At 41.4% G+C, this 15,131-nt stretch overlaps 1 protein-coding gene across 1 annotated transcript in view; it reads left to right on the top strand.

Annotated features, from left to right (window-relative positions):
• LOC120540535 (T-lymphocyte surface antigen Ly-9-like) overlaps positions 1–15,076 on the top strand; it is an 88,833-nt gene extending 73,757 nt beyond the window's left edge. The window contains exon 5 of the mRNA XM_039771374.1: positions 14,973–15,076. Within this exon, the coding sequence (XP_039627308.1) occupies positions 14,973–15,076 (104 nt within the window). The remainder of the gene's footprint in view (positions 1–14,972) is intronic.
• Positions 15,077–15,131: the final 55 nt, after the last annotated feature.

The raw sequence follows: 15,131 nt of genomic DNA, 5'->3' as shown, positions 1-15,131 counted from the left end.
ATATTAATGTGTTCTTCCCATTAGGGATTGCCACAGCAGATCATCTTCTTCCATATCTTTCTGTCCTGTGCATCTTGTTCTGTTACACCATTGTCGGGCAACCGGTGCACCACAGCGCACTGGTGTGCCGTGGAATTTTCTAGGGGCGTCGCAAAAACTTTTGTAAAATATTTAAAATTGCTAGTGTTTTTGAACTTTTGGTTCATTGAAAAGATAATGTTTAAAAAAATATATTTTATGTTGGAAAAACAGATAACGGAACACTTACGGAAATGAAATCTAAGAAACGCAAGAGACAAATGATCGACAAGGAAATGTGCATCTGTCTTTCGAAAATTGATCCTCGCATCAATCTCATATGTGCTGAAAAACAATCTCAACGTTCACATTAATTAAATTTAAGATTTATCCTTTGATTCCTTTATTAATAAAATGTCTTTCAAACTAGTAAAATTAACTGTTTTTATTGGCGATTGTCCATAGATTGTGTCGTCACGACTTTATTTATGGGTAGTCCCTCAGGTGCGCCGCGAAGGAAAATTTTTGGACTTGCCTTTCACTGTGTTACACCCATCACCTCCATGTCATGTCTCACCACATCCATAAACCTTCGCTTAGGCCTTCTTCTTTTACTCTTCCCTGGCAGCTCTATCCTTTGCATCCTTCTCCAAATATACTCAGCATCTCTCCTCTGCAGATGTCCAAACCAACGCAATCTCCCCCCTCTGACTTAGACTCCCAACTGTCCAACTTGAGCTGACCCTCTAATGTACTAATTTCTAATCCTATCCATCCTCGTCACACCCAGAGCAAATCCTAGCATCTTTAACTCTGCTACCTCCAGCTTTTTCTCCTGCTTTCTGGTCAGTACCACCGTCTCCAACCCATATAACATAGCTGGTCTCACTACCATCCTGCAGACCTTAACTTTCACTCTTGCTGATACCCGTTTATCACAAATTACTCCTGACACTCTTCTCCACCCATTCCACCCTCCCTGCACTCTCTTTATCACCTCTCTTCCACAATCCCCATTACTCTGTACTATTGATCCCAAGTATTTAAACTCATCCACCTTTGCCAACTCTACTCCATTCATCATCACCATTCCACTGACCTCCCTCTCATTTACACACATGTATTCTGTCTTGTTCCTACTGACCTTCATTCCTCTCCTCTCTAAAGCATATCTCCACCTATCCAGGGTCTCCTCAACCTGCTCCCTACTATTGCTACAGATCCCAATGTCATCAGCAAACATCATAGTCCACGGAGACTCCTGTCTAATCTCATCTGTCAACCTGTCCATCACCATGACAAATAAGGAAGGGCTCAGAGCCGATCCCTGAGGTAATCCCACCTCCACCTTGAACGCATCCATCACTCCTACCGCAGACTTCACCACAGCCACACTTCCCTTGTACATATCCTGTTCAACATTTACATACATCTCTGTCACTCCAGACCTCTTCATACAATACCACAGCTCCTCTCGAGGCACCCTGTCGTATGCTTTCTCCAGGTCCACAAAGACACAATGCAACTACTTCTCTATACTTCTCCATCAACATCATCAGATCTAACATTGCATCTGTTGTGGTCTTTCTTGGCATGAAACCATACTACTGATCACTAATAATCACCTCACTTCTGAACCTAGCTTCTACTACTATTCTTCATCCTTTTCATAGCTGTCCTTACTTCCTCCTTGATAATCAGTTGCACTTCCTGATTCACTATCTCCACATCATCCACCCTTTTCTCTCTCTCTCATTCTCGTCATTCATCAGCTTCTCAAAGTAATCTTTCCATCTGCTCATTACACCCTCCTCAACTGTGAGTACGTTTCCATCTTTATCCTTTAATCACCCTAACCCTAACCTGCTGCACATCTTTTCAGCTCGGTCCCTCTGTCTAGCCAATGAATACAGGTCTTTTTCTCCCTCCTTAGTGTCCAACCTCTCATACAATCCATCATATGCCTTTTCTTTAGGCTTCATCAGCTCTCTCTTCACCTTGCGCCTTATCTTCTTGATTTGACTATCCCACTTCTTCATTGTCATCCTCTTCCTCCATATACTTTCCTGTACTTTCCCATTCCACCGCCAGGTTTCCTTTTCCTTCTTCATCGGTCCAGATGTCACGCCAAGTACCCTTCTTGCTGTCAACCTTACTACATCTGCTGTAGTTTCCCAACTCTCTGGTAATTCTTCGCTATGACCCAGTGCTTGTCTCACCTTCTCCCAAAACTCAACCTTCTAGTCTTCCTTTTTCAGCTTCCTCCATTTGATCCTTGGTTCTGCCCTCACTCTCTTCCTCTTCTTGATCTCCAACATCATCCTACAGACCACCAAACTATGCTGCTTAACTACAATTTCCCCTGCCACCACTTTGCAGTCTTCAATTTCCTTCAGATTGACTCTTCTGCATAGGATGTAATCTACCTGTGTGCATCTTCCTCCACTCTTGTACGTAACCTTTTGTTTCTCCCTCTTCTGAAAATACATATTCACCACAGCCATGTCCATCCTTTTGGCAAAATCTTCTATCATCTGACCATCTTCATTCCTCTCCTTGACACCATACCTACCCATCACTTTCTCGTCTCCTCTGTTCCCTTCACCAACATGTTCATTGAAATCCGCTCCAATCATCACTTTTTTTCCCTTGGGTACACTGTTCATCACTTCATCCAACTCACTCCAAAAATCTTCTTTCTCATCCATCGCACACCCAACTTATGGGGCATATGAACTAACAACATTCATCATCACACCTCCAATTTCCAGCTTCATAATCATTACTCTGTCTGACACTCTCTTCATTTCCAAAACACTCTTGACATACTGCTCCTTCAGAATATCCCCTATCCCATTTCTCCTCCCATTCACACCATGAAAGAACAATTTGAATCCACCTTCGATCCACCTGACCTTACTCCCCTTCCATTTAGTCTGTTGCATGCACAATATATCAACCTTCCTTCTCTCCATCATATCTGCTAACTCTCTCCCCTTACTAATCATACTGCCAACATTCAAAGTTCCTACCCTCAGTTCCACTCTCTTTACCTTCCTCCTCTCCTTCTGCCTCCGGACACGTCTCCCCCCTCTTCTTCTCCTTCATCTTCTTTGGCCAGCAGTAGCCCAATTTCCTCCTGCACCTTTTTGGCTAACAGTACTGGTGGCGTTCATTGTTAACCTGGTGCTCGATCAATCCGGTATGGAAATTTGTATTGTTGTCCGCATATTGATTTGGCAAAATTTTTCACCGCATGCCCTTCCTGATATAGCCCTCCCCATTTTTCCTGGCTTGGGACCGTCATGAAGAAACACACTGGTTTGTGCATTCCCTGTGGCTGAGATATGTGTATGTGTGTGTAATTCAATACTTGCGCCAGCATTTCAATATAGCTATTCTCAAATCATATTTTTTGCTCCTAAACAGAGCATCATTAACGGTCAAGTACCTTGTTGCATTAGCCCTTCCATTTTCACAAATGAAATCTCGCCATTTTTTGTCTCATTTGCATTCATTGTCAGGTCTGTTGTGTCTTCTGCAAGTGAGATGCCGTCCATCGCTGTGATTTTCACTTGTGGCTTGATTACTCTTTCCAGTATGTACCACTTTGCACGTTCTCCCTTCCTGATGTCACATTAATGCTCGCTGTGTAGCTTGTACTCCAGGCTATGTGAAAATTATTGTGATAAAATTTCAAATTATTTTAAATTCTTTTTTTTACCTAACTGAAATAACTGAAGTGCCAATAGTTTTCAGATTTGTCTTTTTCTTCATTATGCATAATGAAGCAATTTGAGTGATTATAAGTTCACATTTTTTCATGATTGTTTCAAAGTGGTCTACTGAAATACAGGTAGCAATTCAAAAAAATGTTTTTCATTTTTTTTTTTGGCAGTGGCATTAAAAGATGAAGTTTTCTAAGCAACACCAATGCCTAAAGGGGAAACAGAAACAAAACTGGTATTCAATTGAATATTGAAGCTACAGCCAGGACTGGTACTATGCCATGCAAAAATAACTTTTTTTTATCACCAGTAAGTGCTCTGTGGAGGCTGGCGCGATACTGGAAGGATAGACGGATGGAATAATTAAACATGTACTATGAAGATATTTCAATGTTCCTTAAATGTTTTGAAGAAGCGTCGTTGTAAGCTTACAGATGGCTTAACATCTATTACAGAGCTGATTGTGTGGCGATTGGGTATTTGGAGAAAGAAAAGTAAGGACAGGAATTGGAGGTTAGTATGTTTGAAAGAGACAGTACTGCTACAATAAATTATTTCATCGAAGGTCGCGTGTGGTGCAGCAGCATCTTGTGTGAGACATGAACAATCACTGCGTCACCGTGTTTCCATGTTTAATAACATGCTTTCATTCCAATCATTATGAAAATGATATCACGTATACATCTCAGTATTTTAATTATTCAGAGAGCTGTAATTCACTAATATAATGGATTCTGTGTCCAGTCGGAGAAAGAGAAAGAACGGAAGCACGTAGTGATTCACACACATAGAGCCCATTGAAGATCAAATACAAAGCAAAGTATTTAACATGCTACTTTAGTTACGATGGGATTTGAGAAACTAGTAAATTAAACGATTTTAAGATTAAGTTTATGATGTTCTACTTTAATGACAAAATAAACTACGTGATTAAAGCGGAAATTTCGAGATTAAAGTTGACATTTCGTGCTTTTTTCCCACTGTGTGCCTATTTTTTTTGTCTGTACCCTAATAAGCTTTCATATGAGACTCAGATGGTGGGCTACAAATCGCCTTTAATAGGCGACTTTGATATGTGACTTCTTTTTTGTTTCGGCACTGTGCGACTTTATGAACTTGAGCTTTCAAGTTTCTCCAACACGCTATATCACTCAATCAACTTCCTTTTGTTGATTATACCACTGTGTAAATCAACACATAATATGGTTTTTCTTTGCCTCCACTTGGTATTCTCTGAAATTTTTATATTTTCCCCGGTGCTTTTCCCATTGTCTTTTCACAGAGCGCTGAGCTTAAGGGCTATTTATATTGATTTGCATATTCAAAGAGGCATAATTCTGGGAGTAGACAGGGCGGGACAGCAGGCGCGTGCTCGTGCGTTACTTTTCACGCTGACTGGGATTTATGCAGTGGAAGAACGCGGAAGTTGGAGTATGCACAGATTCCTGCATCTAGATTTTTCTGTGTGTAAGCACATTCTGGCTTTTGTGCTTACATCATGTTATAGTGCAAATTCTACACACGGCATTATGCATGAGGCCACAAGTCTTCCTAGAGCCTAGTTTGAAAACTTTCATAAACAAAACTTTATGAAAACTAAACATTTTTATTTAACTACACTGTTATTAGGAAAGAGCAAAACGTATTAAATAACTATGTACAAAATGTAGTAACAAAATAGTTTGGCTAAACAATAATATAGCAACAATGCACCTTAAGGCCATGTCACTATGTGATTTCTCCTGCAGTATTCAGTCATAGACTTCACTCATTTAGTGAGTTTGGTGTAGTCATGGCACAGTCCTGTGACCACCAATTGTGTCATTTGAAATGCCCAGTGACTTATTCTGACCCCCAGATTTGATTTTGCCATCATAAGGTGGGCTCTGTATGCGTGAGAACTGACAACCAATGATTGTTCACCCAGAAGTGCAATGCATGTAAAGAAGCCAAAAGGAAACAAGCAAGTGTGTGTTTAGGACCTCACAAGCAAGAGAGAGGCTTTGTCTGATGTTTTGTGTTTTATGTACCATGACTAAATAGAAAAAAGTAAGATTGCAGAACCACAGTCAGGCAGCCAAGAAAAGGGGTCAGCTTACTCTAGTTTGGAAAGGTGAAAATGTGCTGAAAACATGTCATGTAATTTGAAATTCTCAGGAGACAAGCTCAGCAACAACAGTCGTCAAGTCTGACATCCCCTCGAACTTGAAGCTGGGTAACGTGATGAGGGCTTTATTTTATAGAATGTGTGTGTGTGGGGAGAAGTGAATATGTGGCACATAAATGATTTCACTTAAAGGAAAAAAATGAGATAAATAATGAAAATATTTTAGTACAATATTTTTCTTTTTTTCAAGAAATGCCAACATGGGAGATTAGAGCAATACTGGTACACATACCAGAACAATTCTGTCATTGGCTTATTGACTTGGGGTAGACCAAGTTTGCGATTATATTCCCCGAGCCTACAGTGCCCCCCCCCAATGGGGCAATTCAGCAGGACTGGCAGTGGGACTATTTTTAGACTTTGCTCTGATAGAAGGTACCGTTATCATCCTTATCTACGTACTTCAGGACGATGTGTGGATTACAACATGCTGAGGCCACTAGTAAAGTCAGCAGCTCAAATGTCTATCAATACTTTAAAGTTTGGATTGTTTAAGACACAACCTAATTCCAATAAAGCTTTGCTGATCACTGACTTTATTATGGACACTAGGTTGGACTGTTTATGTCTTATGGAAACTTGGCAGCAACCAGGCGATTGTTTTCATTTAAACCAAGCATTCCCATCAGGATTTTTGTATATTTCTAAATCCCATTTCTTGGGGAGAGGACGTGGTCTTGAGAAAAAATATTGGGAAAACTAAAACTATCACTGGTGAATCTGATTTTTCTTCTTTTGAACTGCTGGCTAGCAAAATCGGTTGTCAGTTACTTACTATAATTGCTGTTTTATATAGACCTCATAAGTTTTCAAGTACTTTTACTGCAGAATTTTCTACTGCATTAACGACTCAGTGTGCCATGTCTTCAAATGTCATCCTTATTGGTGATTTTAATATACCCTTTGATAATTCAACTAATAAATTTATTATGGATTTTAATGACATTCTTGACTGTTTTAATTATCTCATAACAAAGGTCATATTTTAGATTTAGTTTGCTGCTCTGGTATTATACCTCATAGTCTCCTCTTTATTACATTACTGACCATAAAATGATTATGTTTGATATTATCCTACTTCTTAGTAAATCAAAGGTTTGGTAGGTTATTAAATTTCATGATATTAAGCATGTAGATCCTGAGAATTTTATTGGTTTACTTAACCTACAGCCTGTTTTTCCTCTTACTGTCACTCTATCAGTTAGTAGATCACTATAATGCTGTTCTGTCTTCTGCTTTCAATGTGTTGGCTCCCTTAAAAACACAGACTGTTTCATTTACTCATAACGCTCGCTCAAAACTATTGGCTGGCAGCTGGAACGTCTGTTTAAGAAAACTGGTCTTGTTGTACATAGGGGAATGCACTTAGATAATATGTTAAACTACTAAAATGCTAAATTCTAACTTATAAACTTCTATATCTTAAATAGGCTAATTGTTCCAGTTGAGATTTTATAAATGATTTCAAAGCCTGGTCAGAATAACATTAAGTTAATTTCTGAATTTCAGAATGACCTGTTTAAAGATTTAAAAGTTGAAGTGGCAAGTTATGACATTGGAGAGGTTTTGGATGTTATTCAGTTTTGGCACACCATATGATAAAAGAGGATATTAAACTGCAAATAAGGTTATTCTCAGGAATCAGTTTCTTAATACCAAAATCAGGCACTCCCCTCAAGAACTGGCTAAAGGAGAAGAACCTAGTAACCCCATACTGGGCAGGAGAAACTTTTTGTGTCTGGATCATTAGGGGCATTTGAATTGCTCTTTGTGTAAGAACTCATCTGGGACCAGTTTGCCTTGGGAAGTTCTGACAGGAGCTTCTGCTCTAGAAAACATAGCTCCACGGGTCACCTCTTCAACTATTGATTCCGAGAGATGCTGTAACTTGTATTTAATTAGTTACTCTGCAGTTATTGTGATTATGAATATGTTTGTATGTGACTGGGACCTTTGCTTCACAGCCACAATGCTTAGGGATAATCCCTGTTTTGTGCTTAGTGCAGCTTGCATATCACCCTGAATTAGATGTGAGTTTGACAATATGTATTGTGAACCTCGCCCCGGACACAGACAGGCAGACACGTTACTGTCACCCACAAACACGGGTTTATTCTTCATCTCTTTTACAATTCTGCTCACCAACCCCCCTCAGTCCAGGCCACTCCAATGCCTTCTCTTTTCTTCTTCTCTTTTTCTCTCTCTCTCTTTTCTTCTGACCGCCTCCTTCCTCCTCTAGACGTTGCCATTCTTCCACCCGACTCTTGTCAATGACTGGAGGGAGGCGGCCCCTTTTATAGGAACCCGGATGGGCTCCAGCTGCTTCCCGGCAATCTCCCGCGGACACACCCCGTGGGCGGAAGTGCCGCTGCTGCACCGGAAGCTGTCCGGGTGTCCCCTGTCGTCTTCCCCCCGGCACTTCCTGGTGTGGCGTAAGTGCCGGGCTCCTGGGATGATCAGGCACTGGGGCGCTGCCTGGCGGTGGCCACGGGTCCCTACAGGGCTGGGCTTCCAAGGCCTCTACCCGAGGCCTCCAGTATAACCAGGACGGACGCCCCCTCTCGGTCTGGAGGAGGCACAAGTCCTCCTCTGGTCCTCCTGGGCGTCCCGGCCGGGGACCACAGTATGTATTTTGCTATTTATATTTTATTTTTTCATGTGTTCCCCTTTCTGAGGTATAACATTGATAATGTACTTTCAAAAAGTAATAAATGATATTTACTGATAAATCACAATTATTTACATTAAGCTGGGTAAATGCATATTCAAAAAACCCTTTAAATGAAATGTTTGATGTAATTGGAAGACCAGAAGGGGAAGCATTTCAGGAGTCTAAATTGCATATTTCATATGTACCTTGACTGTATTTCAGTGAAAGATTATTTTACTATCTTCTCATACTTACATTTTATCATATGCTTTTCAAGAAATATATTTTTAACATAATATATTAGACTACTATAATGTTTAATTTGTTTTTAAAAAGCATTTTCTACTAATTAGGGTAAAGTATTGAAATTCAGCAATTTACACGGTTATGAGCTCTTAAAGAGTTTTTTTTCTATACTTTGAAGCTGCAGGTTTTCTGAATAAATTATCAGTTCAACTAATTATTTTTATATGTAATACAGTGCCTCTAAAACACTTTTTCGTCCTTGGAAGATTTCACATTTTACTTGTATATAACAGTGAATCACATGGCGTTTAATTTGACTTTTTTTACACTGATCAACAGAAAAAGACTCTTTAATGTCAAAGTGATAGCAAATCTCTGTAAAGCAGTCTAAATAAATTACAAATATAAAAAAACAAAATAATGAATCACAATGTATTTACTCTCTTTAACACAACACACCTAAATCATCACTGGTGCAGCCAATTGGTTTTAGATATCACGTCATCAGGTCATTGTAGATCACCTGTCTGAGATTTCAGCTGACTGTAGAGTAAAGTCAACTGATCTGTATGGACCATCAGTGTGGTAGACTAACTAAATAATGAAGACAAAAGCACAAAAGCTCTAACCAACTCCATGACTGAAAAGCACAAATCAGGGAATTGAGTCAAATAAATATCCAAGTCTCTGAATATCCCTTGGGGTCAAGTTAAATGAGTCATTAAAAAATGGAAAGAGAAAAGCACAGCTGGAAATCTGCCAGAGATTGAGCATATAAAGAGAAGACTAGTGAGGGAGGCCACCAAGAGACCTCTGATAGCTTTGAAGGACTTACAAAGTACAGTGACTGAGACTGGAGAGACTGTGCATACAACAACTGTTGTGTGGGTGCTACACCAGTGGACAATTAATGAGAGGCAAGCAAAGAGAAACCCACTGTTTAAAACACAAACACACACACAAAGAGTTTGTCAGAAGGCACATGAGGGCCTCTGGTGTCACCAGAAGGAAGGTTCTATTATCTAATGAGACCAAAATTGAGCTTCTGTTCACCACACTAAACCCCATGTTTGAACATTGCATGTTATCAAAAACACACCATCCACATTCTGAAGCATGGATGGTGGCATCAGCCTTTTGTGTGGTTGCTTCTCTGTAGATGACCCTGAAAGGCTTGTGAGGGTGGAGGAGAAAATGAATGCAGCAAAACACAGAAAAATAAATTCTATTGTTAAATAAATTCTAGAAGAAAACCTGGAAAAAAAAAACAGGAAAAAAATAAATTCTAGAGGAAAACCAGTCTCAGTCTGCAAGAAACTGATAGATTTGTCAACCAGCTGCACTCCCAGGTATTTATAGGTCTGCACCCTCTGCACACAGTCTCCTCTGATGATCACGGGGTCCATGAGGGGCCTGGGCCTCCTAAAATCCACCACCAGCTCCTTGGTCTTGCTTGTGTTCAGGTGTAAGTGGTTTGAGTCGCACCATTTAACAAAGTCTTTCATTAGTTTCCTGTACTACTCCTCCTGCCTACTCCTGATGCAGCCCACAATAGCAGTGTCATCAGCGAACTTTTGCACGTGGCAGGACTCCGAGTCATATTGGAAGTCTGATGTATATAGGCTGAACAGGACCGGAGAAAGTACAGTCCCCTGCAGCGCTCCTATGTTGCTGACCAGAATGTCAGACCTGCAGTTCCCAAGACGCACATATTGAGGTCTGTCTGTAAGATACTCCACGATCCATGCCACCAGGTGTGAGTCTATTCCCATCTCAGTCAGCTTGTCCCTAAGGAGCAGAGGTTGGATGGTGTTGAAGGCGCTAGAGAAGTCCAAAAACATAATTCTTACAGCACCACTGCCTCTGTCCAAGTTGGAGAGGGATCGGTGTAGCATATAGATGATGGCATCCTCCTCTTCCACCTTCTCCTGGTATGCGAACTGCAGAGGGTCGAGGGCGTGGCGGACCTGTGGCGAAGCAGCAGCCGCTCTATGATCTTCATCATGTGACGTCAGAGCAACAGGCCGGAAGTCATTCAGCTCACTAGGACGTGATACCTTTGGGACTGGGGTGATACAAGATGTTTTCCAAAGCCAACAGGCCTTCAGCAGTCGTGGCGATACACCATCTGGACCCGCTGCTTTGCTGGTACAAAGTCTTCTCAGCTCTCTGCTCACATGGGCTGCTGTAATTGTGGGTGGGGATGTCTCACCTATGCTGGTATCAACAGAAGGATGGTTGGAGGATGCAGTACTCCGAGGTGAGAGTGGGTTAGGGTGATCAAACCTATTAAAGAAGTTGTTCATTTGGTTTGCTCTCTCCATGTCTGTCTCGATGGTGGCACCCCGCTTCGAGCTGCAGCCAGTGATAATCTTCATCCCATCCCACACTTCCTTCATGCTGTTATTCTGCAACTTCTGCTCCAACTTTCTCCTGTACTGCTCTTTCGCCACCCTGAGCTGGACTCGGAGTTCCTTCTGCACGCGCTTGAGCTCATGCTGATCACCATCTTTAAAAGTCCTGTTCTTCTGGTTCAAAAGGCCTTTGATGTCACTTGTAATCCATGGCTTGTTGTTAGCATAGCAGCGTACTGTTCTTACTGGAACTACAATGTCCATACAGAAGTTGATGTAATCAGTTGTGCGGTCAACAGCCTCTTCAATGTTCTCACTATGTGACCCCAGCAGTATATCCCAGTCTGTAGTTCCAAAGCAGTCTCTCTGAGCCTGCTCTGCCTCAGGGGACCACTTCCTGAATGAGCGTGTGGTTGTAGGTAGCGCCTTCACTCTTGGTTTGTAGTGAGGCTGAAGCAGAACCAGGTTATGATCTGCTTTCCCAAGTGCAGGCAGCGGGTGGCTGTATGCGTCTTTAACATTTGCATATAGTAGGTCGATAGTCCTATTTCCCCAGGTGTTACAGTCCACATACTGGAAAAAGGCAGGTAATGTTTTGTCCAGCGTCACATGGTTAAAGTCTCCAGCAATTAGCACAAGTGCCTCAGGGTGCTGCGTTTGTAACTTAGCAACTGTGGAATGAATGACGTTACTCGCTATCTCCGCTGTTCGCTTGAGGGGATGTAAACAATAACAACAATCACGTGTCCAAACTCTCTGGGCAAGTAATAGGGAAGCAGACTTATGGCCAACAGTTCGATGTCCCTGCAGCAAGTGGAGATTTTAACGTTTACATGTCCTGAGTTGCACCACTTTGTATTGACATAGAGAGCGAGTCCTCCTCCTTTCTTCTTCCTGCTGGTATTTGCGTCTCTGTCTGCTCTAACTGTGCTAAACCCGGGTAGCTCCACGTTAGCATCTGGGATGGTAGTTGTTAGCCACGTTTCACTAAAATACAGCAAGCTGCATTCTCTGTTGGTTCTGACATTTTTCAACAGCACAGCCAGTTCGTCGATCTTATTTGGTAGTGAGGTCACATTTCCCAGGATCACAGAAGGCACCAATGGTTTATAACGCCATTTTCTCTAAAGCTGCTTGGCTTTTATCTTATCTTTTATCTTATGCCCAATAAACGTCAAGAACGCCATAAATCATTTAGTAGTTGCTACTACATTTAAAGATAAATTGGTTAGAGCTGCTTCTTTATAACTCAAGTCCATGGTTCAAACCATGGCCCAGACACTCTTCATGGTGAGATTGCATGATTTGTGTATTATTGTATTGTTTTCTCATTTTCATTGTTTTTGTGTTTTTGTGACAAACAGGTACATGCAAGAGTGAAATGGAAAGTCTACAGGACGGTAGTGAGACCAGCTTTGTTATATGGGTTGGAGACAGTGACACTGGCCAGAAAGCAGGAGACAGAGCTGGAGAAGGCAGAGTTGAAGATGTTAAGATTTGCACTGGGTGTGACGAGGATGGACATGATTAGAAATGAGTACATTAGAGGGTCAGGTTGGACAGTTGGGAGTCAAAGTCAGAGAGACTGTGTTGGTTTGGACATGTGCAGAGGAGAGATGCTGGGTATATTGGGAAAAGGATATTAAGGACGGAGTTGCCAGGCAAGAGGAAAAGAGGAAGGTCTAAGAGAAGGTTTATGGATGTGGTAAAAGAGGACATACAAGTGGTGGGTGTAACAGAGCAAGATGTAGAGGACAGGAAGATATGGAAAAAGATGATCGATCCATTGTGGCAACCCCTAACAGAAGCAGCCGAAAGAAGAAGAAAAAAAAAGCAATATAAGGTTATATTCCAATACCAGCACCACATACTGTATTTCATATACATGTTTGGTTCATGCGATGGACTATATGCACACTCTCTTCTGGATTCCACGTAAGCCTGCTACCTCACTTCTGGTGCTAATATCAAAACAGACTAGCTATGGTGTTTTTTCACCCAGTCACTTCAAAATGTGCCCAGATTTACGGTAAATGATGGTTGTGGTGTGCAAAATCTGCAATTTATGTCTACATTTTCATTATATTTTGCTCAAGCCAAACAAGATGAACTTGAATACAGGACACTTGCATGGGCCGTTTAACATCAAAACATTCTGTTTTCCTGAATTGTACCACTATCAATCACAGTTCCATCTGTTTGAATTGAGCAGAAATTCTGGAGAAGCCTCAAGATGTATTGATGATTTTATAACCTGTGAAGGGAAAGGCACCAGGACTAAATTGGTTCACTGCTTGAGGCTCATAAAACATCAAAAACTGTATTGTTTGGGAAATGGACTACTCTAACAGATTAAAGAGTTTGAGCAAAGTCATCCATCATGTTGACAGCCAGCTAATCAGAGTATTTAATAATCATATTTTGCGAAACTCCCATGGAAATTTTATAATAAATATGTCTCATCTGAGAGCGATGTCAGAAGTAGAAGAGGAAAACAGCAATCACAGATGAGCGACGTCAGAAGAGAGTGCCAGCAACGTGCTGCCGTTTCCAACTGATCATCAGCAAAGCATCTCATGAATAACTTCAAGTGCTAGATCACAAGTTGCCCAGGGCATCCATCTTTAACTTTTCGTAAACATTTTCTAAAGACGATACATATCCAGACTTTTCTATCTACATTTTCTTTCATGCTTTTCTTTACTTGTACTATTTATCTTTAATTAATACCACATTTCTTTTAACTTTCTATACTTTGTCTTCATATCTAGAGTGATTGAGATAACAATGTAATTTTTTAATAGCACCTGGAGCAGGAAGGAAGTGCCATATGATCCAAACTGCAAGGTTTATTGAGCTGCGGATGAAGAGCGCTGTCCAATAATCAACAGTGTGTTAAAGTTAAATATTTACTGGTGGTGGTGTGGTAGCGCTCCTGTCTTGCAGTAACGGAGTCAAGCAACAAAGTCAAGTCCCTGGTGTTCCCTACCTGGAGTTTGCATGTTTTCCTGGTGGGTTTCCTTTGGTTCACTCCAGTTTCCGTCCAAAGTCATGCATATTTGGGGATTTGGTGATGCAAAATTGACACGTGTGTATGCGTGTGTTCGTATTGCCCCCTGCGATTAGCTGGCACTACGTCCAGGGATCGTTCCTGCTATGGTTGCTGGGACAGGCGCGATCCTGGATGGATGGAATAATCAAACATGTATAATAAAGACTTTTCAGTGTTCCCTCACAGGTTTTAAGAATCATTGTTCTAAGATTCCAGCTGGTTTCACATTCCACATTTATTTTGTGGTGACAGGTTATGTAGAGAAATAAAACGAAAAGATAGGAAGTGGGGGTTGGCAAGTTTTCTAGAGACAGAACGGCTGCAATGAAGAAAGCCCATCCAGAGGGAAACCCATCAGCAAGACATGCAAACTCTAGGCAGGGAACACCCGGGACATGACACCTTTACTGAGAGGCAGCAGCGCTACACAAAGTTAACAATTTATCTGAAAAATTAGATTTTCCGGTTACCGGTTGGGCAAAGCTGGTGTGTTTTTTTGTTGTGGGATCTTGTTTTTGTTGTTTTTGTTGCGGGATCCTTCTTCGTGTTCCTGATTGGGACCTTCTGAGTTTATTTTTTCTCCTGAACCTTTTGGAGACATACGATTGTTTGGAGATCTACCTGCAGTTTTTCCATTGCCTTCTTTAAAGATCTCGCTGGCCGTCTTGGGTTTGCACGAGCCCTCACTTGCTCATGACACTTCGATCTGACCCTGTATACTGTGAGTACGTTGCAGCTTTCTTTTGGGTTTTGTTAGGTTGGCTGTCCGTTCTGCCATGGGGCTGGCTGGCTAACGTATTTCTGAACCTTTGTGCCAAGGTGGCATATTGGGGAGCCGGTGGCCGCGTGAAGAGTGACTAGTTTTTATTTTATATTATTTTTTTCTGGATCTGATCCCCTGTTCTTCAGTTTCAGC

Source organism: Polypterus senegalus, chromosome 12, assembly GCF_016835505.1.
Source record: "Polypterus senegalus isolate Bchr_013 chromosome 12, ASM1683550v1, whole genome shotgun sequence".
Taxonomy (NCBI): Eukaryota; Metazoa; Chordata; class Cladistia; order Polypteriformes; family Polypteridae; genus Polypterus; species Polypterus senegalus.
Note: the sequence above shows the minus strand (reverse complement) of the source record. Positions and strands in the feature narration are given on the sequence as shown.